The sequence below is a fragment of the Caretta caretta genome, chromosome 7 (assembly GCF_965140235.1).
Source record: "Caretta caretta isolate rCarCar2 chromosome 7, rCarCar1.hap1, whole genome shotgun sequence".
In the NCBI taxonomy this organism is placed as follows: domain Eukaryota; kingdom Metazoa; phylum Chordata; order Testudines; family Cheloniidae; genus Caretta; species Caretta caretta.
Window position 1 is genome coordinate 122756202 of NC_134212.1, and position 26166 is coordinate 122782367.

Below are 26166 nucleotides of genomic sequence, written 5' to 3' on the forward strand. Positions count from 1 at the left end.
ATACATAATTCCAAGAAGCTAATGTAGCTTGCAGTAACAAGCCACAATAAATGCATAATTACAAACTGTACATAAACCATGGAAGTGCTTATTGGTTACACAGAAAGTTTGGGATCATGGAACTGAATTTTGATTAGTGGAGCCTGTCTTAAGTGACCACTTATGAGGACCAACAAAAAAGGCTGCTTTAGGGAGGGAAGGTGGGCAAGGTGATATCTTCTATTGGACCTACTTTTGTTGATGAGAGAGAAACTTTGGAGCCAAAGAAAGCTCTTCTTTGGGTCTGGGAAAGGAACTCACAGGTCACACCAAAATGCAAGGTGGAACAGATTGCTTAGCATAAGTAGTTAACACATACTGTAAGAGACCATTCAAAGCAGAGTGGCCCATTAACACCTCTGCAGTCATAGGACAAAAGGAGGGGGTTAGTGGGTTACAGGTTGTTGTAATAAACCATAAACCCAGTGTCCCTGTTCAGTCTATGATTTTTGGTTGGAGCAGTGTAATGAATTTAAGCTCCTAGGCTTGCCCTTTGAAAGTGTTGTGCAGTAAATCTGCGAATACTGGGAGAGCCAGGGGTTCGACACTCCAGGGAGAAGCTCGCAGATCTTGGGTGTGCTAACTTGTAGAGTGTCAGCAGGGCCGCTGAGGCCCGGAGTGGAGGACTTGTGTTGCCCATGGCTGGTGCCCGTGCTGATGCATGGCAGACACAGACAAAGCTTCCTCACACTAAGGGCAGGGAGTAGTGGGGTGTCTTACAACTCTTAGTATCCCCAGGAAGCGTTACACTGTCCTAGCTATGAAGAATGTTCTCTTCAAGGCCACTTTCAAGCCTTACATCAACTGTCATGTTCAATCACTTGAAGCTACCATATAACGTGATCATCTAAATTACCATATTTATTGTTTTAGGGCAAGATGCACAACCCTCTCTCAAACTGGTGAGCGCTTACACAAGCAGTTCCACTGAAGGTATTGGGACTATTTGTGTGAGTGCTCACCAAAATGTGTAAGGTTTACAAAACTGGGTTCTTCACTAATTCTCAGTCTGTAGATATCTAGTTCTAATGTAAAGAACAGGAATCTTAAAATACAACGATAATTTTTAGTGAAACAAGCACAAAAAGACTTTCTTCCATATTTTAGCATGATGAAAGTTTACTACTTGAGTATTAAAAGGAATCTCTCTGGCAAGCAAGGAGATGGTTTTGGATGCTTAAACATGAAATGGGAGTAGTGCAAAGTTATGAAGAGAATCAACTAGAAAGTCTCATTTTTGCCTGAAAATTTGGTTCCTTCTATGATTAGTTGTAACATCCGAAGTTATAGAAATGCTCACTTAAAAAAAAAAAACAAAAAAAAACAGTTTACCTTACACATTTGACAACACTTTTGTATAAAAAAAAATCAGTGCTTTCATGTATCAGTTAGCAAGGGGGAAATTTACAGAAGAAACCCTTATAATAGGGAAGAGTAGAAAAATTACTTTTTTTTTTTTTTTAATTCCAGGATATGTTACTTTTAAAAGGTGCTATATCAGCAACTTGGAGTTTGCTTTAAAAAAAAATAATAATAAAAAAAAGTTGACTTGGAAATTTCAAACAGATCTTACAAAGTTAAAATTCTTGTAAAGCAAGATAGATCGCTGCAGGATTATGTCCCCAATACGTGAATTCCAAATATATACTTTGAAGTGTGTTATTCAGTTGCTCAGCTTGAAAAAGCTGCTATAAAGCAAAGTGCATGATTCTAGCTACAAATAATTGTTTATCAAAAAAGTCCACACACATGCCATAAATTAATCTGTGAACAAGTTACGCAGTAATGAAAGTAAAAAGAAAAGGAGTACTTGTGGTACCTTAGAGACTAACCAATTTATTTGAGCATAAGCTTTTGAGATCTACAGCTCACTTCATCGGAGGAATGCACCCTATGAAGTGAGCTGTAGCTCACAAAAGCTTATGCTCAAATAAATTGGTTAGTCTCCAAGGTGCCACAAGTCCTCCTTTTCTTTTTGCGAATACAGACTAACACGGCTGCTACTCTGAAACCAGTAATGAAAGTGTTCACGTATGTGACTATGAAGTCTACACAAAAGGGACTGTTTAGACCACCAGTGTAGGCTAGCACCCCAACTGTTACCTTCCAATGGTATATTACTGGCAATCAATTTTACTACCAGCTAATTTTACAGGATAATTATCAACCTTACCAAAAGTTATTTGAAGCTTGTTACTAGGAAATGAAGAAAGAATCAACACCATTCACTTGACCAGGATAGCAAACCCTCTTTTCTCCTCAAGTTTTTATTCTGTACTATAGATTACCCATTTTAGGGTTTTTTTAAAAAGTTAAAACTTTAGATGAAACTTCAGTTATACACACTGAACAGTTACGAGTTATCTACTTTAGGAAACATGCTCTCTTTTTGCAAAAATGTGACAGCTCATAATACTTAACATGGATGGTTCTTAAGTTCTTATTTCTTAACTCAGCATTCAATTCTTTAAATAAAGCATGCAATTACTAAGAAAGATGACTATTTGCATAGGTCTTTATTCCACTAAATAAACTGAGTCAGCGATAACAGAGCTTGTATTTGAAGGCCTGATTCAAATGGTTATATTCTTGACAAGTGGTCACTGAAAAAAGACATTGTACTGAAAGGAAACAGATGTGATTCACCAGTGTTCTATTAACATCCAATGGCAATAACAATTTATGAAGTGTAAGTCGTTAATCTGACGCGTTTTACTTTTAGCTTTGTAATTTGTTAAAAAATTAATCCTGATCAGTGTGTAATTTCAGAAGCCAATCTATGATTGTGATAAAATCCATACATATTTACTGAAGGCCTATTAAGAATTTTGTATAAGTGAAATATCGGGTTAATTTTTTTTTAATTTCCAAAAATAAGCAAGTCTTGTTTTACTTCCAAAATATAAAAATACCCCAGGTATTTTGAACTGAAAACCACACTGAAAAATGGCTAACAATCTCGAATAAAGTCAAAGCTGCTGCTTCTACTCTCCCATGAACAACATTCCCAAATAAAATTCTAAATAAATCTGATGTAGTCACAGTAGTTGCTATAAGAGTCCATAATAAGCGAAAGTGCTTAAATCCTGTAGACACTGAGATCCAGCTACACTATTTAAGAAGTGAATTTTCTCCTCAACCAATGACCGTACCATTGTCATGTCTAATAAGAGTCCAATTCAACCAGAGAGTAACCAGATAAATCCGTAAGTCAGTGAGAATCGGAGACAACATAAGACCAGGAGTTCAGCAGCCTCGCATTTGTTCTCTACTGGTTTATTTTCTCCAGCTCCTCAGTAGTTTCATATCCTATTCCTCCCTGCAAAGTCTCTCCATGGGTATGTCTTGACAGGCAAACACTATGTTTCTCAGCTGAGATAGATTAACATAATAGTACCCCTAGGTTGCGATACAACCAGCTATCATGGCTTCAGACATGTCAGTCTGAGTCTTTCCAGGGCTTTTCAATAACATTAAGCTAACTTGAGTGAGCTAACACATTTGACGAATACACAATTTTTGCCCCTCAAGACAAAGTTCATGAGTGTGACAACAAGGTGAAACTGACAGGATGTTATTCCTTCAGTACAGAAGATTTGAAACTCACCTCACTGTACCAACACTGTAGTTCTATTAATTTCTTTATACTCCATCAGTAGGAGAATCGCTATACATTAGTTTGAAGGTGTTTCAGATTTACAGTAACATTAAAGTTTAGACATTTAGAAATTAACACTGCAGATGGGGGGAGGGGGAAGGAGGAAACAGGGTGGGAACACAGAACTAACATTTTGTATCCATCCATAGACTTCAACTGAGAGCTCCAATACAGCATTAAGTTTCTATACTAACAGAACTGAATACCTCACATAGTTTGGTTTATGCCTTCTTACGGCTGAACTATGCACTACTGAGTGAAAGAGATTTTACCAGAAAATAAAAGTGCTAGGAAGGAGGAATATTTATACTTGTCCCAAATTCCAGAGATACTAGACAGGAGAAAACAAAACCAAAAAACCCAAAAAAACCCAACCCTCTAGGTACATCCCATTATTTTTGCCTCTTCCAATGAAGGAAGTATCCTGATTCCTAAGCATTCAGCTAGCCATATTTTCACAAAACCAGACACTGATGGGGGAATTCTTGGCTTGCTACATGTCCACTGGCTAGCACGAGTGCCATGCATCAAGCAGTTTCATATTTTAACTACAGCAGTAATGGAAGGCTCTTGTATCTGCCAAGTCAAATCCAACCGCATATTTAATAGTAGAACCTTAGTTTGCCATATGAATAAAAATAAACCTTTTGAAAGCCAGAATCATATACTACACATGCCATTCTTTGGTTAAGAAATCCCTTTATCTGTTCAGCAAATCAGACCAACGGAACAGTCCACATTTTGCACACACGCTGCAGAAGTCTGGCTTGCTCTTTTAATGGGGTAAGAGTTTCACTGATCATGACATGTAGTTCTAGCAAAGGAATCCAAAGAAATAGAGGCCCCTTTATTTATAGATCAGCAATAGCCAGCTTCCCTGAGCCCCCTGCCACTCAGTGCTCTGCCAGGACCTCTCCAGAAGCCACACACAGAGAACTGAAAAGCTGCTTCCCTCCTCAGCGGAGTATCCAGGGTGTTTTTCACATCAAATAACCCAGCTTTAAGAGGATCAAAAGCCAAACTAGCACTCTGCATTAAACCAGCGCTAAAAACTGGAGCCTTTTAGTTTAAATCAAAGCTGCTTGCCAAAGCGTGTATGTTCTCACTGTAGCGAGAAACAAGAAAAGCTTTTCATTCCAGTGCAAAGATGGCACTATTTCAGTCTGCTTTTAAAAGCTATGGGAAAAAGAGAGACTCCTGGACAAGTAGCAGAGTGTACTGGGTATTTACTTTTGAGAGTGAGTGTATAAACATATCAGGGTTATGAATCCCTGAAAATGGGCATTCACAACTGGAAACACTGACCCTTAGCTATAGCCACGCCAGTTAGCAAATGAGAAGCACTTCAGAATAATTTTTAGTTTAATTATAGCTTCACTTTGGTAAGTTACAGAACAGCTCTAAACAACCATTTCTGGCCCCAGTAATAGGATCAATCTTTCCCAAGAAAACTGGGCTAGCAGATAGGGCGCTGACCATTGATTCAGAAGCCCTGGGTTCAATTTTCAGCTTGGCCATGTACTTCCTGTCTGACCTTGGGGAAGTCATTTCAGCTATCTTGTGCCTCTGTTTCCCTCTGTAAAATGGTGATAGCACTTCCCTATCTCACAGGGATGTTGCAAGGATTAAATTGTATTAATTGTGAAGCACTTGGATACTATGGCACTGAGGACTATACAAATTACCTAGACAGAGCTCCCAAGACTCTGACATCAGCAACAGCTACTGTTACTTTCTGTGCAAAGTCAAGAGTGTTCCAAACTCTGCTCCACAAGGGAACAGTAATTGCCTATCTACCCTGTTGCCTTTGTAAGTATTAATTACTGTTAGTCTGTAATTTTCAAAGGATTTTAGTTATTCATTCAAGCAGTTAGCTATGGTACAAGGCCACTGACAGTGAGTTCAGGTCACCTCCCACTTAAGTCAATAAAAGCAGAACTGGGCCAACGTATTTTAAACTCCAAATTCTGGTTACCCGGATAAGTTTTACAAAAGATAAACAGGACAGTAAAATGGAGATTTTTCTGACGTGCCAGTGTAGGTCTTAGCTTTGTTAAAACTCTACCGAAAAATCAAAAGCGCTGCACTAGTGCACAGGAATCCAAAAGGGACACTAACCTGTCTCGAGTCACAGTCCCAAACTGCGTGAAGTCCAAAGTTTTAGAGATCTCATTTACATTTCACCATTTCTGCCACGTTAATAGTAATATTAAAAAGCTATTTTAAAAAAATATTTAAGGGACCCCCGTAGGCTATGTACCAGTATCTCAGTTAAATGACCGTCCTACAGTCTTCATTCTCAGCAAAATATTGGGTAAGAGCTGATTTGCTAACACAACTGCTCGGATTCAAAGGGTCACCCTGTTAAAATAAAACCACAGAGGCACTCTATGCTTTTCCACAGGAAGTGATATACACTAAAATAAATATACATTCCAAAGGTAAAAAGCTACCCCATCTTGCTTAAATCAGGAAGTGACTTGAGAAGACACATTAAGTGAGATCCTACAAGCCAGTGCTGCATCAGACCATGAGCAAAGGGGAAGGAGGGTGAATATTGCAGACAGCCTGGGGAAGGAATGAGTGGACAGAAGAAAGGCCCAGGACTCCTAGCAAGACAAGCAGAGGGAAATGCACCAGGACAATAGGGCTTCTCCGCCAGCAAATGCAGATGCTGCAGTCTCTTGGGACCTCCATATTCAACAATCCTGGGCTCGACTCCCATTGCAGTCCCTACGCCTCTCCCCTCAGCATTCCATATGGCCTCAGGGCCCGCACGCCTATCCCTACCATCCCACACCAGAAGAAAGCATGGACAGCCACAGCTTCACATTCAGCAACGATGGCCGTCACAGGTCAGTGTAAGTGTAGGCTAAATGGATGTGAATGTTCTTTCCCCTTGTTAACTTCGCTTGTAAATTGCCCAGATTTTTCTTTGCGCTGGTTTTGTTACCCAAAATTCTATTGTTTGGCAAATAATTCATCTTTATTCGTTCCCAACGTATGCTGCAAAGAGCAACGAAAGCACCCACTTCAGTATTTGTTACTGTGGAGTGTGACAACTCATAGTATTAGTGATACTAACAATCATTAATGTACAGCAAGTACAACAAAATTATTAGGTGCATTCTTAACAGGCCCCAAAACAGCAGCGCCAGGTAGAGGTTGAGCAATAATGCATACATCACAATGCATTACTGTGGCTCACTGTTAAAGTGCTCTTGCAAAGCCACTCCATCTCTGTCCTACCCCCCAGTGGCAAGTTTCCCCCCTTTGCTTCATAGGGATTATGCAAGCAGCTATAATCATTGGGATTTTTTTTCACTGAGATCCAATCTTGTGCGTATCCAACGCCAGTGTCCCTTCGATCTACCAAAAACACATTCAGCAGTCATTCTGCACCTGCTCAGCTGGTAGCTGAATCTTTCCTCGATGCTGTTGAGGTAGCCAGTATGCGGTTCCATGAGCCAGGGGAGAAACGGGTTGTCTGGGTCCCCCAGGACCATTATTGGCATTTCAACATTGCCAATGGTACTCCGCTAGTTGGGAAAGAAGGCCCCTGCTTGTAGCATTCTGAACAGTCCTGCGTTCTTAAAGATGCGAGAGTCAGGCACCTTCCCTGACCAGCCAATGTTCATGTCAGTGAAGCATCCCTGGTGACCCCCCAGCACTTGCACAACCATGGAAAAGTAGCCCTTTCTGTTGATGTACTCTGTGCAAGGTGGGCTGGTGCTAAAATAGGCATGTGAATGCCATCTAATGCTCCACACCAGTTCAGGAATCCCATTGTGGCAAATCCATCCACTATGTCCAACACTTTGCTGAGACTCTCAGTCTGGCATAGCAGGAGGTGATTAATGGCCCCATGTGCTTGCATGACAAGACACCCCACAGTGGATTTTCCAACTCCAAAAGGATTCCCACTGACCAGTAGCAATCCAACGTTGCAAGTTTCCACAGTACAATTGCCCCTCACTTCTCCACTGTCAGTACAGCTCTCATTCCGGTGTCCCTGTGCTGGAAGACTGAAGCGAACTTGGGACACAGATCCAGGAACATGGCCTCCCACATCCAAAAGTTCTGCAGCCACCATTTGTCATTCCAAGCCTACATTACAATGCAATCCCAGTCAGTGCTTGTTTCTCAGGCCTAGAAGTGGTGGTCCACCATGTGCTGCTGATCTGTGAATGCCATCAACAACCTTGAATTGGTTCTCCATCTGTCCCCCAGCAATCATGTTCCCTGCTGATTTCTTTCTTCTTGTGGCTCTGTAAATACCGGAGGATTGTGTAGGAGGGACGACAGACAAATAATCCAAAATGAATAGCTGATATAACTACTAATTAGTTTATTACAATAATGCCTAGAGGTCTCAGCCAGTGATCCGGACTCTATCACACCATGCACTATACAAACATTGGTGTCTGCTATTAGTTCCCCCTCCCCCATCAGCTACATTATGTAGGTAAAATAAATCATATAGGAAGCATCTTTAGTGTATCACTTGGATTCAACCTAAATCCTTAATCATCACAAAGAAAAATTACTCCAAAGCAAGGAAAGAGTCTTGTTAAGACACTGACTGGAACTCAGATTTAGGCTGTAGTCCCAGCCATACCATATACTTCCTGAATCCTGAGTGATTATGGTCAAGTCACTTAATTTGAGAGCCGTTTCCCCATCTGTAAAGGGATGGGTACTGTAAAGGGATGGATAATACTCCTTTACCACCCAGGATGATGGCAAGCTTTGTTCAGAAAATGTAGCAGTGAGCACCAGACAAAAGTCTATACATTAAATAAGGAAAGAAACCCCAGCCTTAGCCCTGATCTCATTAGAGCAGGGAAAGGCAAAGAATTAGACCAACAGCGACAGGAGAATACCAGAAGGGAAATTCAGATAGCTGAGACAGATGAACTACATTTTAGTCTTAAATTTTAGGCTTCTCCTGAAAGTTTATCCTTCTTGTAACCCTTAAGCTTTCAGGGGCATGGATTCTGCAGTGTACTTACTGCTGTCAAAAAGCTGTCCTTAGCGCATTATTTGTGCTGCAACCTTAAGAGACAGTTTTTACACAAAGGGTAAAATCCTGGCCCCTCGAAGTCAACAGAAAAATTTCCAGTGGAGTCAGGATTTCCTCCAAAGATTTTAGTCAAGAGTAAATAGCCTTGTCTCTTTGCCAAGCAGTATTAGTTTTGGAGAGTCAGTTACTTGCTGAAACAGAAATAGAGAAGTTTCATGGAGATGCACATCAAACAGCTACGTATATTTATAGCACATTTCAGTATCACCTTCATCATAATAATATTATAATCACAACTGCACTAATCCAGAGTATTTACACCTGAAGGAGGCATAAACTATACTGCAAAATGTGGAAGCCTAGCATACAGCTTTTCACACCCATTTTGCTAAACAGAACTCCCCATCCATGTTTCAACAGTAAATTCTCCATTACCCATAAAAGAGATTTTAAACAGAGAAGTGAAGCATTGCTGTACATACAGATGTAAGTAACGTAGGAAACATCAATTTAGGGTTGATCCACATGAGGCAATTTACTGGCATTAGTGTCATTATGTCAACGTAAGCTAAACCGAAGAAAGTCCACTGCGATTCCAAATAAGAGTAGCTACATAGGGAGTAGCATCAAGATAGCTAATGACAGGATAGTTATACTGGTACAGTAGCACTGGTAAGTTTTCCTGTGTAGACACACCTTTAGTCAGTGCAAAAAAAATGAAGAGTAACTGGAAAGTTAAACTGACGTTCAATACAGACCTCTTTCAAAGCAAGTTATAAACCAGGTTTATGCCACAGAATAAGCGGTAATAGAACATCTATTATGGCATGGGATTTAGATGGAAAATTGTTTCTACCATACCACTGTGTCAGGGGAAAAAAAAAAAACCCACCACACACAGGTGTGAATCAAGACATGCATATCTTGCATTATTTACTTTGTTAGCATCATTATTTAGGCACTAAAGAAAGAAAGAATATATTCCCCCTTCGATATTGGAGCAGGAGCGTCCACACAACTAGAAAAGCTGAAGTAACAGCAAGGTCTGGGGGTTGTTTAATTATGCCAACAGGAGAGCTCTCTCCCATCAGCTCAGAGCAGCTACATGAGAGCTTACAGAGGCACAGCATCAGTGCAGATGCACCACTGTAAGCCCTCTAGTGTAGATATAGCCTGAAATGGGGCCTTGCATCACATGGACAGTGCCTGCATTCTATTCACCACAATTTATCCTTTTGAGAGGGTTCCGAGAGTGCCTGTGATCAGACATATCCAGAGTCTGATTCTCTGTTACTACACAAAGTATAGGCTCATTTTCACCAGAGCAAAGTGAGCGTAACACAACTAGTCAGAGAGGGTAGACTGTGCATTCACAGGTATAAATTACTTAAGGCAAAGGGTAACAGAAAATCAGGCCTTCAACGTCTAATAGAGTGTGATCTACCTGCACCAGAGTAAATGCAAAAAATTTGACGACGGGGGGGTTCTGTAATTCTTATGGTAATGTCCAGCAAGTATACTGTTGGGAGCAGCAAGTTTTCAAGCCACCAAGCCATCCCAGACTATTTAGGATGGGATTACAAAGAAAGCATTTGAATAGTGAAACTGCTGACATAAGAATAGTCATACTTTGGGGAGCTAGACGAGAAACTATTCCCACCTACGACAAATGCCCTTTCCTTATGAGCAATGGTGGATATTTTCACAAGACCTCTGTTCTTAAAATGTGAACTACAAAGAAAAACTAAGCAGCAGCGATAACCTCAGAAGTTTATGCAAGTTATTGCCACAAACCAGAGAGAGGCATTTAGAAGAGATCTGAGGTTAAGACAGTTTATTTTCCTTTTGCACTTTAATGAAAATTTCTTACTTCCTCCTCTATAAGTAAGGAGACTTTCCTTCCTGTCTGGCATTTGTATATATCAAATCAAGCCCATCCACACAACTGGAGAGTTTAATATGAGCCACTGTCCAGCAATGGAAGCGGAGCATCTTGTTAGGTCCACTTTACCTTTCAAACTCCTATAAACCTCCTTATTTAGTTTGTGTTATTCTTGTTCCCCCATCAACATCCAAGAGTATCCAGGCTTACAAGCCATGGGTATGACTGGTTCTCATTTTCAGAGAGATTACTCATTAATGTGTTCCACCTATTAGTGCTATTTGTCTACTAGTATACCTAGTTCTCCCTCCATCTCCACTCTTCTCCTCCAAAAAAATTTTCCTTCACATCTTTTTATGGAAATCGAGCCATCCTCAAAGTATTCTTTTCTTGAACATGCTCCAAATCCACTAAACTTGTTCTAGTTGACATGGACCTGGGTCCTAAAGCTCCAAGCTGTCATTTGAAGAAGTTGGATTCCCAATCTCTTCCCCTGGGCTGACAGACAGCATGTTGAATGAGGTGGGACAGCTCTGCCTCTCTGCACCAGTGACCCATCAGATAGGTTCTGAAGGAAGCCCTGCCTCTCTCAAAGGGAAAGCATTTTGGATGAACACACACAGGCAGAGGATGTGCTGACAAACATTCAAGTTGAATTTTGAGAGAGAAAAAAAAAAACCTCTTTGGAAATGTGCTGTCTTTCTTTAGCCGCCTTCATTGTGTGTCAGGAAAATGTTTTTGCATCAGAGAGAAGAAGATGTTTATCCTACCAGGATGCACATGCAGATGTGCTGCTGATTGGAAAGCTGGCTTTGCCTCCAGCAATGCAGCGCTATAAACCTAGTTACATTCATTTTATTGAAAACAGACCATCTTATAAATTCAAACGACTGGGCTGTAAATGTTATAATTCCCCTCAACGCTTCAAAAAAAGTCTAATTTCCAAATCCAACACAGTAAGAATGTGCTTTGGTTCCAGCCTCTGCACGCACACATACAACAGCACAAGGCAGACTTCTTGGTAGGTGGCCCAAGCCGTCTGCATTATTAATGGAGCTAGCTACCTCAAACAAATGACATTTTGAAACCAAATACGCTTGGGGGGGAAGGGGGATGTTTCCACATGGTGACCATAGCTTCAAGGGAGGTCTACCTCCAACACAGAATCACAAGTTTTAAACAGCCCTAGTGCATTACCTCAGTGGGGTGAGGTATCTGTGGAGTGCGCAATGGTAGGTGTGATGCTTGGTTTAAATTATTTTTTCAGATGTATCAGATTTGCTTAACTAAGCCAACGTACAAGAATAAAAACGACAATTCATTAGGTACATGGATTCCGCCCTCCCTCACCCCATCCCTCAGGCAAAAGCCTGAATGAAAAGAGGAGCATTACTTTGACGGTCAATATATTTCATCTCTGATCGACAAGCACGGGAGGAAGGCAGAGAGGGGGAGTTCCAGAATAAAATGCCCTCCTCCATAAACTCAAGACTTCTTACCTTCAGTCCAACTAACTTAGATGTAGGACAGTTGACTCAAGCTCCTCCCCCTCAGTTGACCTTAATACTCAGCTCTACATTTCCCCCTCCCCTGTAGCAGGTTGTCGTCTCAGGTGATGATTTTTGGATGTACTGGCTAAAGCTCAATTTGTGACAAGACAAAGTGATGGTGGTAGAAAGTGAGAAGCATTTGAAAATGAGTAGAAGTCTGTCAGAGCAATACTGGGCCTCCAGAATTTTACTGGACTTACTGGTGCTCTGTAACACACATCTCAACACACTGGTCAGAAACACCTTTCATTTTTGCCAGCCAAGCGACTGCAGCTTCCTCAGATATGGACCCAGATGTGATGACTCATACTCTAGTCATCTCAAGGCTGACTACCGCAAAGTGGTCTACCTTGGTCTGGCTGTGATCTTCACAGGGTAACTGGAGTCTTGACAATTTAAGCACAACGAAAGACTCTTCATTATTATAGCAAGGCCTGGATAAGAGGAGGCCACCAACCACCCTACTTTAAAAAAAAAAATCCTTGATATTAATGGGAAAGAACAGAGAATTTGGTTCCACAATGGATACGAAAGCTACTATTGTTTTAATTGGTGCCCAGAAGTTCCAGCAGTGAGCACATTATGAAGCCATAGATCAGGAGCATCAAATCCATTAACTGGAAAGTGCAGAATTTAAGGTTTTCATTATGGGGTGAGCTGGAACAGAAGTTCAGGTCTCCATGCCACCTTCAATCCCTAATGGATTTCCCACTGATGTCAACAGCACATTTGCACAAAGACCAAGGATAAAGATATGGCAAGGACTTCATTTAGTAACTACAATTTTTTATTTTTTTCAGTACTTTATGCTTTACAGTTCTGGGCAACTGCACTTATATTGCCCTCCATAGTTTCTCCAGGGCACCCATTCTAGGCTCCCAGCTCCTCAGATGTCACCTCCCTTGGGCAGGGACCTGCTGCACAGCTCTCCACCTATACTGCGATATCTTCAGCAAGCCAGACTGCCTAAAATACCAGCCAGTATCTGTGCTTTTCTCTCTCTCCGTAGAGGTTAGACACAGTATAATGCCTACAGTTGCAAGTTACCACAGCTCTTCATCAGCAAGCACATTTATCCTTAAGGGAAAAGGATTTCAGAGAAAAACATTAAAAACAATACAAGAACCTACACACATGCTGAAAAGCTTGCCTTAGATCTCACAAACTCAGACTCCAGGCTCTGGTAGGTGTCAACCCCGTGGGGGGGGGGGGTTCACCTTCCGCTGTGGCATGGAACACGGGTCACTTACAGGTTTAAACCAGGGCTATCAAGCTGTTAAAAAATTAATATTAAATATTAAATATTTTTGGATGTTTTCTACATTTTCAAATATTTTGATTTCAATTACAACACAATATGAAGCGTACAGTGCTCACTTCATATTTATTACAAATACTTGCATTGTAAAAAAAAAAATAGTATTTTTCAATTCACCTAATCCAAGTACTGTAGTGAAATCTCTACCATGAAAGAGAAACATAAAAAATGTAGAATTATGTACAAAAAATAACTGCATTCAAAAATAAAACAATGTAAAAACTTTAGAGCCTAGAAAGTCCACTCAGTCCTACTTCTTGTTCAGCCAATTGCTCAGACAAACAATTTGCATTTGCAGGAGATAATGCTGCCCACTTCTTGTTTACAATGTTACCTATATGGCACTGTTATAGCCAGTGTCAAGATATTTACGTGCCAGATATGTTAAAGATTCATATGTCACTTCATGCTTCAACCACCATTCAAGAGGACAGGCGTCCATACTGATGACGGATTCTGCTAGATAACAATCCAAAGCAATGTGGACCGACACATGTTCATTTTCATCATCTGAATCAGATACAAGCAGAAGGTTGATTTTCCTTTTTGGTGTTTGGATTCTGTAGTTACTGCATCGGAGTGTTGCGCATTTAAGACTTTTGAAAGCATGCTCCACACTTCGTCCCTCTCAGATTTTGGAAAGCACTTCAGATTCTTAAACCTTAGGTTGAGTGCTGTAGCTGTCTTTAGAAATTTCACATTGGTACCTTCTTTGCATTGTGTCAAATCTGCAATGAAAAAGCATTCTTAAAATGAACAACATGTGCTGGGTCACCAGCTGAGACTGCTATAACATGAAATATATGGCAGAATGTGGGTAAAAACAGCAGGAAACATACAATTATCCCCCAAGGAGTTCAGTCATAAATTTAATTAAGACTTTTTTTTTTTTTTAAAAACAAGCATCGTCAGCTTGGAAGCATGTCCTCTGGAATGGTGGCCAAAGCATGAAGAGGCATACGAATGTTTAGCATAGCTAGCATGTAAATACCTTGCAGTGCCAGCTACAAAAGCACCATGAGAATGCCTGTTCTCACTTTCAAGTGACATTGTAAATAAGAAGCAGACAGCATTATCTCTCGTAAATGTAAACAAACTTGTTCAGCCATTGGCTGAACAAGACATAGGACTGAGTGGACTTCTAGGCGCTAAAGTTTTGCATTGTTTTATTTTTGAGTGTAGTTATGTAACAAAAAAAATCTAGATTTGTAAGTTGCACTTTCACAATAAAGAGATTGCACTACAGTACTTGTATGAGGTGAATTGAAAACTACTATTTATCATTTTTACAGTGCAAATATTTGTAATCAAAAATATAAAGTGAGCACTGTACACTTTGTATTCCGTGTTGTAACCGAAATATATATTTGAAAATGTAGAAAAACATCCAAAAATATTGAATACATTTCAATTGGTATTCTGTTGTTTAGCAGTGCAATTAAAATGGTAATTAATCGTGATTTCAAGTTCATAACTGTCTCTTATTCAGAACCAGAACAACTGAGAATAATTCCATCTTTCCTTCATACAACTTGGGCCTTTGATTTTGGCCTCATGCAGCAGATGATCAGCAGACAATGGCCCAAGCCTCAGGGCATAGCTTCAAAAGGCTGGGGTTTTACATAACCAGAGGTGGCACATTTGCATTCACCTGCCCGTAGATATCCCCTAGAAAACCACTCAACACTCAAAGTCTATTCTTGGCTGGCACGTTGTTCAATTTATAGCCCTTGGAACCTCGAGGTCTCATTGTCATATCTTCCCTCTCAAAAGGTTACATACAAGCCCAGCCCACAACAAAACACAAAGCATTCACTTAATACAATGGACTCTAAAGATACTTAAAATTCAATAAGGTCCCAAAGATATTGCTGGCAATTACCATATCTGTCACACTTTATTGTTGCATTCAGCAAGGGAAGTGCACCAAACTGTAGAACCACCACCATTTCTATCCTTCCACCCACCCCATCCTCCTTTCTGTTTCTCTCTTCCCCCCACATCTCTCTCCTCTGTCTGACAAGCTGTATTTCCTTCCCTAGAAACACCTGGCTCTTCACTCAAAACACCTTCCCTATTCAATCCACTAAAATGGTTACCAAAGAGTCTAATGCTTAAGTGTCAGTTGACTTGAGAGCTAATACCCTAGTGAAATGAGTCGAAGGCAGAAGGAAGGTTGCATCTCTGGATTATTGTTTTAAGGCAAACTGAGACACACGTGTCTGCAGCAGTTAAGCTCAGTTCACACATTCGCACATCTTCGCAGCCATGGAAGATAGAAATTTACTGTTTATACAAATTTTCCTGGAATCCCAGGCTTGAATCCAAACCAGACCGACTTCATTTTTCATGATTTCAAGGCAACGTTTCAAGGTAATACAATGAATTTCATGAAGTTTGTGGGCAGATCTTTCCAATGTCAAACTCAAAAAACAAATTCTAGTGTCTTATCTGCTCTAAATGGACATTTCTAACACCACTTTTCATGGAATAAAGAGGCTTACCCCAGAGTCCCTATCTCCACTACCTTTCAGTGTGCTAGCTGTCAGATTCCGAATGGCACAGTGTAGCCAGAACACAATGGAACAGTATTCTGGTTCCACTACACCACTATGTCCTACCCCCTGAAGCATGGGGTAGGAGTGCCAGGCTAGTGGGTTGACACTGCAGTTTAGGACTACACCACTGCACATTCTCAGTTTACAGTTATAGCTCAGTGGTGCTTTATGTAGTTTGTAAAGCACTTGGGGACTCTTTAGGATCTAAATTTCAGACTCTGGGCTGCCAAATTGAGGGAAGAGGAGTTATATGAGGGGTTACAGAACTAAGAGGCTCACTAAAGTGACACCTGTCAGTACTACCAATCTACATTAAGGCAAACTCATAAGGGGAAGACAGTTCTCACTGAGGGGAGAGTGTACTGATTGCAACTTTCAAAATATCAAAATTCCAACTTTAAGATACAAAAACAAAAGCCCCACCAAATTCAGTAAGAGCTTTAAAGAAAAAATTATTCTCCTCCTCAAACCCATATGTGTTACTGCTTCCCGTTTTTGCACTTTTAATAGCCATAACAAATACCCTATCAATTCGCCTAGTCTGTATGAGCAACTAGTGCATGTCATGAAATTCTTAGAAGATTTGCACATACCCTTACCTTTAGTAGGGAGGTGCCACCCACAGAGACAACATGTTGTCCCAGCATGCAATGCTCCTTCTTGATAAGAGTGGAGAGCAGCTCAAAGCAAAAGGAGCACTGCAAACTGGGACCTGTTGTCTCAGCAGGTGGTGCTGTGCAGCTGTATTAGAGCTGATTGCAGCTGCCTTCATCTCTGTTTTATGCAAATTTGCTGCAGCAATTAGGCTTCTGCCAAGCTGCCAGAACAGTCCCCCATCTGTGTGTAGATCAGGACACAAACTTCATAGTTTTAGGAACTTGTATTAAAAAACACCTGAACATGAGAGCAGTACTGGAGTTTTCTCCTCTGGAGACAGCAAACGTTAAATTTAAAAAACCACACCCCCACAATTCAGTCCTGATATAAATTGTGTTTTCTGCTGTGACTCTATACTATTTCTTCGTAGATTTCATACCACTGAAGTTATTCAAACCCTTCACAGTTTTTACAGCGTGCAGGTCTCTTGAGGGAATAGCGACGTACCCTCTTTTCAAGTGCTTGTTAAACTACTGGGGGTGAGGGGAATCTTGTGCTGAACTGCAGGCCTGGGAAATGAGAGATATGGCTCCGCAACAGACTCACTGTGTGACCTTGGGCACGTCACCTCCCCCTTTGTAAAATGCGGGTCATCTTTTCTTTTTTCCACCCTTTGTCTATTTAGATTATAAACTCTTTGAGGGCAGGGCCTCTCTCTTACTGTGTATATACAGCACCTAGCACCAACAGGGCCCTAAACTCAGCTAGGCCTTTAGGTGCTACTATAATAAAACAAAAATAACCCAGGTGAAAAGACGGCAGTGTATTACAAAAAGGTGGATGAATTCTTGGATTAGAGGTTATTCCTCTTTGAGCAGGATGTAGATGTGTGTGACCTTGCAGTAGACGTAGCAGAATAGGATTTTAAAAAATACCAATGCCTATTTTTAAGCATTTTTTTATTTTATTGATTTAAATTTTCACAGTTGCAGGAAATTATGGAGGGAATCAGACAACGGGCGACAGTCAGACAATTTAATGACAGTAGATACTGAGATTCAGAAAGTTAAAGCTTTATAACTGCTAAAACACAAGTGTCAGCATCACATCAATATACAAAATAAATATCCTTAAATCAAAAATCTCAGAAGTCCTCCCGCAGCATTTTTCTTTCTTTGCCTTTGTAAATTTCAATTATTATTGATGAGGAAATGTCCACTGCAGCATACACACACAAATCAATGAAAAAACATTTATCAGCATTTACCAACACAAGTCTAATCCTTCCAAGGCTATCTTTAAGAGTGTTTCAGATACCTTTGACAGGCTGAATCTTACACATTTATAAATACAGTACCACTATGCCATATATAGACTTCAAAAAGTAACACATCCAAAAGGATTATACTCTTCAACACTATGGATTCGCTGCTTTCTAGAGCAGTGGGGTCCTCCCCTGAATCAAGCTACAAACAAGTCTGAATTTTAAAGGTAGAGAAGTTAAAGAAGGTGGAGAAACCTTTTCAAAGGGTTAGGAAGGGGATCTCTGCTACCACTCAGGTAGTGCTGCACAGCTATTTAGAAATACCTATTTCCATAAATATAGTTTTGTGTGAAGTCCCAATCAAAGACCTCTGGTTCCGTAACACTGTCATGATGCAATGATTTAGGATGCAGAGGGCAATCAAGCCAACACAGCTGGTGTCATGGTTGCCATTATACTATGAAACATTGAGTGCTTTTTAAATAAAAAAGTTCTCCCACTTGAAATTCTTAAATTTCTTCCATGTTATTCTGTAGCTCCTAAAAACAGACCTGTTTTCTAAGCAGAGCATAACCGATATTTAAGCAGTGCAGGAAATAGTGCTATTTTAACTGAAAATAAATCTGTCAGCAAGGAGTCACAGGGAGAGCTACACTTCAGACTTTTCAGGTTCTTATTAAAAAATATAAATTAAAGTCAACATGTTCACTTCATTTGCAACATCTGTTTGCTATTTCATTATTAATATACATACAGGGGGCCCCCCAATTCAGGCTGGGTTCACTCCTAAAAAACCTTTCAGCTATATTGGATTATAATTGGTCTAAATTGTACAGAATAACAAAAGTATTACCAAAAAAGTCTGTTTGAGAGAGAGGTTGTGTGCTACACTAGGTCACAAGGAAATAGATTTAAAGGCTTGCACAGCTTTTGGATCAGGGCAGGTTTTGTTTAGGAAGACAGTGTATTTTGTATCAGATTAAGCAGGGAGGAGTTATGAAAATGCACACTTCTTAAAAATCTTACAGAATGCTGTGATCTGGTCAGGTCCAGTAGTCTCTGCAATCTATGGAAAAATTCCATTTGATTTCAGTGGGCTTTGGATTTGATCTATAGTGTATTACTGCAGGCTCCACCTTAAAAAAGGTCTAAGGTTGTAATGACAACAGTGAAAGTCATCCAAACAACTTTAGTTCTACTTTATACCACTGCCAACAGCTCCCATGTGACCATTTTACCCTCTTGAAGGACTCTGAACAGAATTCTGTTAAAGATATTTTCATAAGGACTTTAATAAGTTTACTCCCAAAGAATGAGAGGCTCTTTAAGGCGGGGAAGCCACTATATTTGTACAGATTGGACATAGAGTTAACTACAGCACACCAAGTTTATATGTTTGTCAAGACACTAAAAAGAGATTTTCAACACCTAGCAGCACCCACTGAAAGCGACTTGATGCTGATCTCTTTTTAAAATCGGCCATACATGCAGTCTTTTGCTCTTAACTCTACTGTGCTCTTACCATGTAAATCTCATAATTTAAGGACCTGAAAGTATCTGGCTGTGGATCCTTAGTCACTTTGCCTGCTGCCTTGTGGATGTGGGGGAAGTTAAAGGAACTGGCTGTGTGCCTGCTTTTGCGAGACAAAGCGAAAGACATGAGTGAAAAACAGCTGGCTGAAGCTTAACCCAGGCAAGAAAGAGGAGGTAAAGTTTAGATGAGCTAGTTTAGACCCCCCCAACCATACCAACAATCAAGGTTATTTGTCCTTGAACTGTAAAACACTATAATTCACAGATTCACTAGATCAACTCTCTCTGCTCCATAAAAGCCAGGTAACAACAACAACCAGAAGGTCTCTCCTCCCCTGGCTAGAAGACTAGATACACACTCTGAGAAGACTTAGAAACCACAGCCCCTACGTTTATCAGCTACTGTTGCTTGCTCTACCTATAACTAATGGTCAAGACCAGTAGGAAAAGACCAGAATGAGATCTAGTCTGACCTTTCTTAGCCTGATGCAACATACCTGACAAAAGCCTAGCCACCATATCAGAAGCTAAAAAAAGACGAGGGAGAAGTAGCAGGGAGAGAGGAACCATCTCCATGTGTGAGCAGCCCAACAGTAGGGGAGCGAGAACAGAGACCAAATGATTATTTTCTTATGTTTCTATTACTGTATCTTTGCACCTTTATATTGATTGGGATGGGGGCCCAACATCTACAAATGCCTCCCTGTGGCCACACACTGATATTAACATTGCCTTCCCAGCTCAAGGAAAGGTGCTCCAACAGCATTTTAAGGACGAGGTTCTTAACAGGTGATTGGTGAGGGTTTCAGAGGACCACAGTGGAACAGTTTAAATATCAAAGTATCAAGCAGAAGAAAAATAAGAATTTTATCAAAAGTTAAAATCACTAAACAAGTTAACCAATCACATTCTAAAGTAGGCCCTGGTCCTGCAAGGAGAACTACATGGTAGACTCCTGCACCCATGAGGAGCTGCAGTTCCCTTTGAACGGTCTTAGTCTACAACGCAAAAAATATGTATGTTTGACCCACAAAGAAGATGCTGTTTTACTGCCCCTTGCTCCTCCTCATCCACAACATATACAAAGCACAACATGCAGCAATAGAATCCAGAAGGCACTCACTCGTGAACTCTGTTGTCTCCATACAAGTCACTTAACCCAAAGCTGACATAATGCCAGTGCTCAGGAACATTCAACGCTGGGTTTCCCAAGTTCCTGTACATGCTAACGTAGTCCAGAGGATCTGGTCCCCCCAACCTGTAAAAAACAAAAGGAAGTTCTAGTATAATACTGGAGAAAGACTGTTTTAACTGTTTTACATGCTGAGATAAAGGGAATAATCTCACTGTAGTTAGTCCTTTTTTTTTTTTTTTTTAAAAGAAAGCTATGAAGACAAAGGTGAACTTTTCTATGTATTATCACAACTGTCTTGTTATGACACTTTCAAGACTCCCATGAAAATAAAAAGCACAGCTGAAAGACTGAGTCTTACGCTAAATTAATATGAAGTCTGCACAGATGCTGGTATGGGCCTTTTAGACAAAGCCTTGCTTCAAATCACTGCAAGTGACAAAAATTAAATTAGCATATTCGAATCCCTCTAGAAAAGCTAATAAGGCCAAGTTAAATCCAGAGTTTTAAGCATAGGAAGACAGGGTGCACGTGTCCCATATGTTGAGTGTTTTCAAAGTTAAAGAATGAAACTGTCTGGAGGACCATTACTAAAGTTTCCACAAAACACCCAAAGATGATTGAAAAAGTATACTAGAAAAACGGTGATATCAATACTCTCACTGCAAACCTTTAACTCAGTTCAGAGATGTATATTCCTACTTTTTCTAAATCATTCTATTTCTTAAAGTAGAATTAGAAAAGATTGAGTTTTAAGAGAATACTGTATATTTTTGAAAGCAAACAAAATGTGAATACTGGAGACAAAAGTCATTCTCTCTGCAAAGTTATATTATTATTGTCGTCTTAGTACACTGAGAATGTCAATTTAGAATGACTTAAAAACATATCCCAGAGCATCAAGTTAAATATTAGAATTGGTTGCATAGTGGAACACTACTTACAGTCAGGATATAGCAATTAGCAGACTACTTAATGGAATAATCCATTTTATATAAAAATGGAATTTGCAGAGTGTTTTACTGCTGTAAGACAAAAAAAGAAATTTGGTTGACACTGTAACAAGGTTAGTGGACTCATTAGCAATTTGTAGTCACATCTGGCTGTACAGAGAGAAAGGTAACATCAATATGAGAAAATATGCCAAACTGTTTTCCTTGCTATTTGTACTATCATAAAACAGAAAGGACAGATGAAAACAAAGGACAGACAAGATGTCAGCCACGTTTATGGAACACAAAAAGTAGCTGTTTAACCGTTTCCTGTCTGACCTACTTTCTGGTCAAAACAAAAATACAAAACAAATGTAACACGAGCCAAACAAAAAAAGCCATGGAACTAAAACAGCTGCATACAATCATACCTCTTATTACATGCTAGCCCCCATCCCTTTGTATGTTGTCTGGTCAGGCCCCGATCCTATAGTTTGTTGCTCACGGCACATCAGGGCCCTAGATTGTAATTTCATCAAGGCAGAGGCTTGTCTGTAAGACACTTAAGTACACTCTTCATGCTATATAAACAATCCACCAGAACAATCCATATATTGCACAAATATCTGGATCGTCATTACTTTTGGCCTTCCAAATACCTCTTCATATACTGTCCTCTGCAGGAGTTTGCTATAATGCACACTTTGCAATTGTACTGTAATCTTCATTTTTCTGTGTAAAGGTTCAGACACAAAGTTGTGATAAATGGAAGTGTTTAGAATTTTTTTGGAAAATTAGAACTGCATAAAGTTAAAGTGCTAGCATGGGAAATAAATGTGTTACACCACATTCAGTTGGATAGGAGATGTGAGCAGTAAGGTTAGCCTGAGGGAGAAACTGTACTTCCATGAAGAATTCCCTGTTGACCAATGTTAAAACTTCCTGGGCTTCTGTCATGGAGAAAGACCTGACCAAGTATTCAGCTAGAGCATTGGTTCTCAACCTATTTACCATTGTAGGCCCCAATGTGTTATGTGGGCAGCTTCCAATACTACCTATATGGCCCTGAGGATGTCAGGGAGGCCGCAGCTCTGTGATGATTGGGCTGCAAGTGGCCTGCTAGTGGCCGTTGAGAACCACGGAGCTAGAGCCTCCTACGGGATGATTAGTGAAAGGAGGTAACATGATACAGTCATTAGAAAAGGAACTACCGAGTAACACAGCACCACTAGAAAAATGCCTTGAAACTATAAAATATGGCAGGAAACAGACTGGTGAAAGAGTGAAGATGAAACAGTCACCCTCGATTCTACAAACTTCGAACACTTTTCTATTAAAGCAAGGAACACAACTAACAATGCTGCTCTATTGCTTTCAATTTTATGTCCTGGAGGCATTTTACTTCAGATGATTACTCTTATTAAGAGAAGTGGTTAAATACTTCTGAAGATTACATAGAAGAAATTTCCACTCACATAGGCACAGGAGTGCTTCCAAAAGCTATCTGAATTAATTCCCAAAAATACACAAATGAAACGGGTTAAAAGGACATGCCTGTTGCATGAAGTATTTTTCATCCCTCAGTTTTTTCCCCTCAAGGAGGTATGCATGTCACTTGGTTTTGCTGCGTGTTTACATAGATACTTCCCTTGCAAGCCAGAAAACTTTTTAAACACTGCAATACCATTCAAAAATTGTAATTTTTTTTTAAAGAGACTGATTAGGTATAATTAGAAACTGATTAACTTTGCAATATTATTCCTGAGTCACTGAGCTATTTCCTCTTTTAATCGAAAACAGTGATACTCAGACCTCAGTGGTTCAGGAGCTAAGTTAGTGATCAACATTACCCAAAAGAACCACAGTACTTTGAATTCATTGTTCCATTTACTATTAAATTTTATTTTTATATAGTAAATGAAAATTATTCTCACAGAAAAACTGACCAATATTTTATCCAACTACAATTGGTTAATAACATAGCAAAAGCATCCTGATTTATTAATATTTTAGGCTGCTTAATAATTAAATCACATAGTGTTTTAATATCATGTGCACATTAAAGAGCCACTTGCAGCTCATGAGCCTCTGTCTGACTATCACTGACCTAGCTTGCAGCCCAGAGGGATGAGGGTAGAAGACAACATAGGCATGAGTGAACAACAGAAGTGAATTCAGCCAAGTTTTCACAAATGTTTAAAGACTCCGACAGGCAGGTCACATCTCCCCTTAATCACGTTATCTCTACACTAGCCTTTGTGCTAAAATCTCCTCTGGGAGGCAACTCTGGCGTGTGTACATTGCACCACTGGTGCTCTGTTGGTGCTAGAGGAACTCCCACTGTTATGATGACCACCGATTACACTGCACTGGTAAAAAGAAAAGGAGCACTTGTGGCACCTTACCGACGAACAATGGTGATAAACGTTACCTTGAAACGTCCAAGGCCTCAGATCTGACAACAGAAAAGCAACAGCATCATCCCTGCCTCTAGCTCCTTTCCCAGGATCTAGGAGGTGAGTGCACACAGATCTCAACCAATCAGCACCTTGGGAAACGTTCAGTGCTATTTATTCCTAAAAACCGAAGAGGGCTTCATCATCATCACCACCACAAACCAAAATCTACCTTTGTCTCACACAAATCTTGTGTCATTCCAGTTGACACTGGCATAACAGAAGAGAAACGCTGACTCCTAAACAGAAAAAACTGGAAATTCTTGTTGCACTTAACACTTAAAGGAAGGCATCTAAATCTATACTGCTGTAACTGTGGCGACTGGATCTGCCCAGTTAGGTACCAAACTTGGAAAGTGTTAGCCTGCACTCAGACTGAAATGAAAAAAAAAACCAACCAACCACTTTTATTTCAAGCTTCCTCAGATATTCAGCAACAATTTATTTTAAATCTACATCCCAGATTTGGATTAGCAGCCGATAAACCTAAGAGAATCAGACTCCCTCCTCCAAAAAGCACTAGTCTGGATTCTAACAAGAGCAATGCATCTTTGCAAGGATACCAATTACTTCCTGGTTTGGTCAGAGATGGGTACAGGAAGAACCGCTTTTCTATTTCTGCCTAACCAGAAGCAGCCCTGACAAAATTAAAGGGAAAAATGCCAGAATGAAAAAGTTTAGTTAAGGCTTGCTGCAAAGCACCAGAAAAAATTCTGTAGGGAAAAATCCTAATCCTGCACTGGCCAGGATGACCCACTACAGAGCTCCAAAATAGGGTCTGTGGACCTCCAGCTGTCCACAGAGAGGGGACAGGTTTCAGAGTAGCAGCTGTGTTAGTCTGTATTCGCAAATAGAAAAGGAGGACTTGTGACACCTTAGAGACTAACCAATTTATTTGAGCATAAAGCTTTCGTGAGCTACAGCTCACTTCATCGGGTGCATGCTGTGGGGAAATTTATATACATCGAGAACATGAAACAAGGGGTGTTACCAGACACACTGTAACGAGAGAGTGCCTGGCTCTCCTTGATGCCAAGTGAGCGCAGATTGAAATGAAGAGCAAGAGTGGATCACAAAATTAACTCCCCTCAGAACAATGCACCCCCCCCCACGACCCACCCCCGCATCCTCTCTCACAGACCCAGCCAACTCTCCCCACTCAGGGAGCCTCCCCCGGCCGAACATCTCCCTTTCCCACTCAGGGAGCCCCCCATTCAAGGCCCCTAGATGGCCCAGGCCCCCCACTCACCCAGGGCCCCTCCATCCCACCCCCCCCCGGGCCCCTCCATCCCACCCCCCCCACAGGATCCCCCCCGTCCCAGCCCCCCAACCAGGATCCCCCCTTCAGGGATCCCAGCCCCCCCCACTGAAAATCCTCCCCCATCCCAGCCCCCCAACCAGGACATTCCCCCCCGCGCTCAGGGAGCCCCCCCCTTGCGCTCAGGGAGCCCCCCCGGCTCTCACCAGTACTTGAGGATGGCGGTGACCTGCAGCGGGTTGGGCTGCTCGGGGTAGAGGCGGCGGCACTCGCCGTAGATGCCGTGCAGCCCCGGGGGGAAGAGCGGGGGGAAGGAGCCGGGCCCGGCCCCCGGGGGGGCCCCACCAGGCCGCGCGCTCTCCATGGGGCCGCCGCTCCGAGCGGGACAGGCGGGGGGGGGGGGAGGAGAGGGGCGGGCCCTGCGCCGCGCTCGGGGATACGGGGGTGGGCACCGGCCCAGGCGGCTGCTCCCGGCTCCGGCTCGCCACACGCCCGGCCCAGGCGGCTCCGTCCACCGGCGACTCCCGAGGAGGAGGCGGCTTCCAGGCGGGCCCAGTCCTCCGCACGTTGACTGGCGGGCGGCTCCGCCAATCGCAGCGCCGGAGGCCAGGCCTCCTGGCCCAGCCCGGCCCCACCCGCTGCTGCGGCGGAGGGAGGCGCGTGCGCGACCCCTAGCGGCGGCGGCCTGCGGCTGCAGCAGCGGGAGCGGGAGAGTGAGGCCCTCTGGGGAGGCGGGGCTATGGGGCAAACAAGGGGAGGTGGGGAACTATGGGGCTTGTGGGGAGGTGGGAGCTATAGGGGCCGCTCTAGGGGCCCTGTGGCTGGGGAGGGGAGGTCCTATGGGGGGTCCTATGGAGACGAATAGTGGAGGAGAGACGTTATGAAGGCCCTATGGGGGGAGGAGACTGGGGGCCCTATAGGGCAGAATAGGAGCCATGGGGACCCTGGGGCCCTATAGAGGAGGAG

General features: G+C 41.6%; 1 protein-coding gene across 3 annotated transcripts in view; it reads right to left on the minus strand.

Moving 5' to 3' along the window:
- Positions 1-25738, minus strand: part of SUFU (SUFU negative regulator of hedgehog signaling) — a 121348-nt gene extending 95610 nt beyond the window's left edge. For 2 of the 3 annotated variants that reach the window (XM_048858169.2, XM_048858168.2), the window contains exons 1-2: positions 25407-25738; positions 20546-20680 (exon numbers count right to left, since the gene is read on the minus strand). In XM_048858169.2, the coding sequence (XP_048714126.1) occupies positions 20546-20680; positions 25407-25564 (293 nt within the window). In that variant the 5' untranslated portion in view covers positions 25565-25738. Of the gene's footprint in view, positions 1-20545; positions 20681-21917; positions 22003-25406 lie in introns of those variants that run through there. The other variant, XM_048858171.2, reaches the window with a different exon arrangement.
- Between the last annotated feature and the right edge of the window lie 428 nt (positions 25739-26166).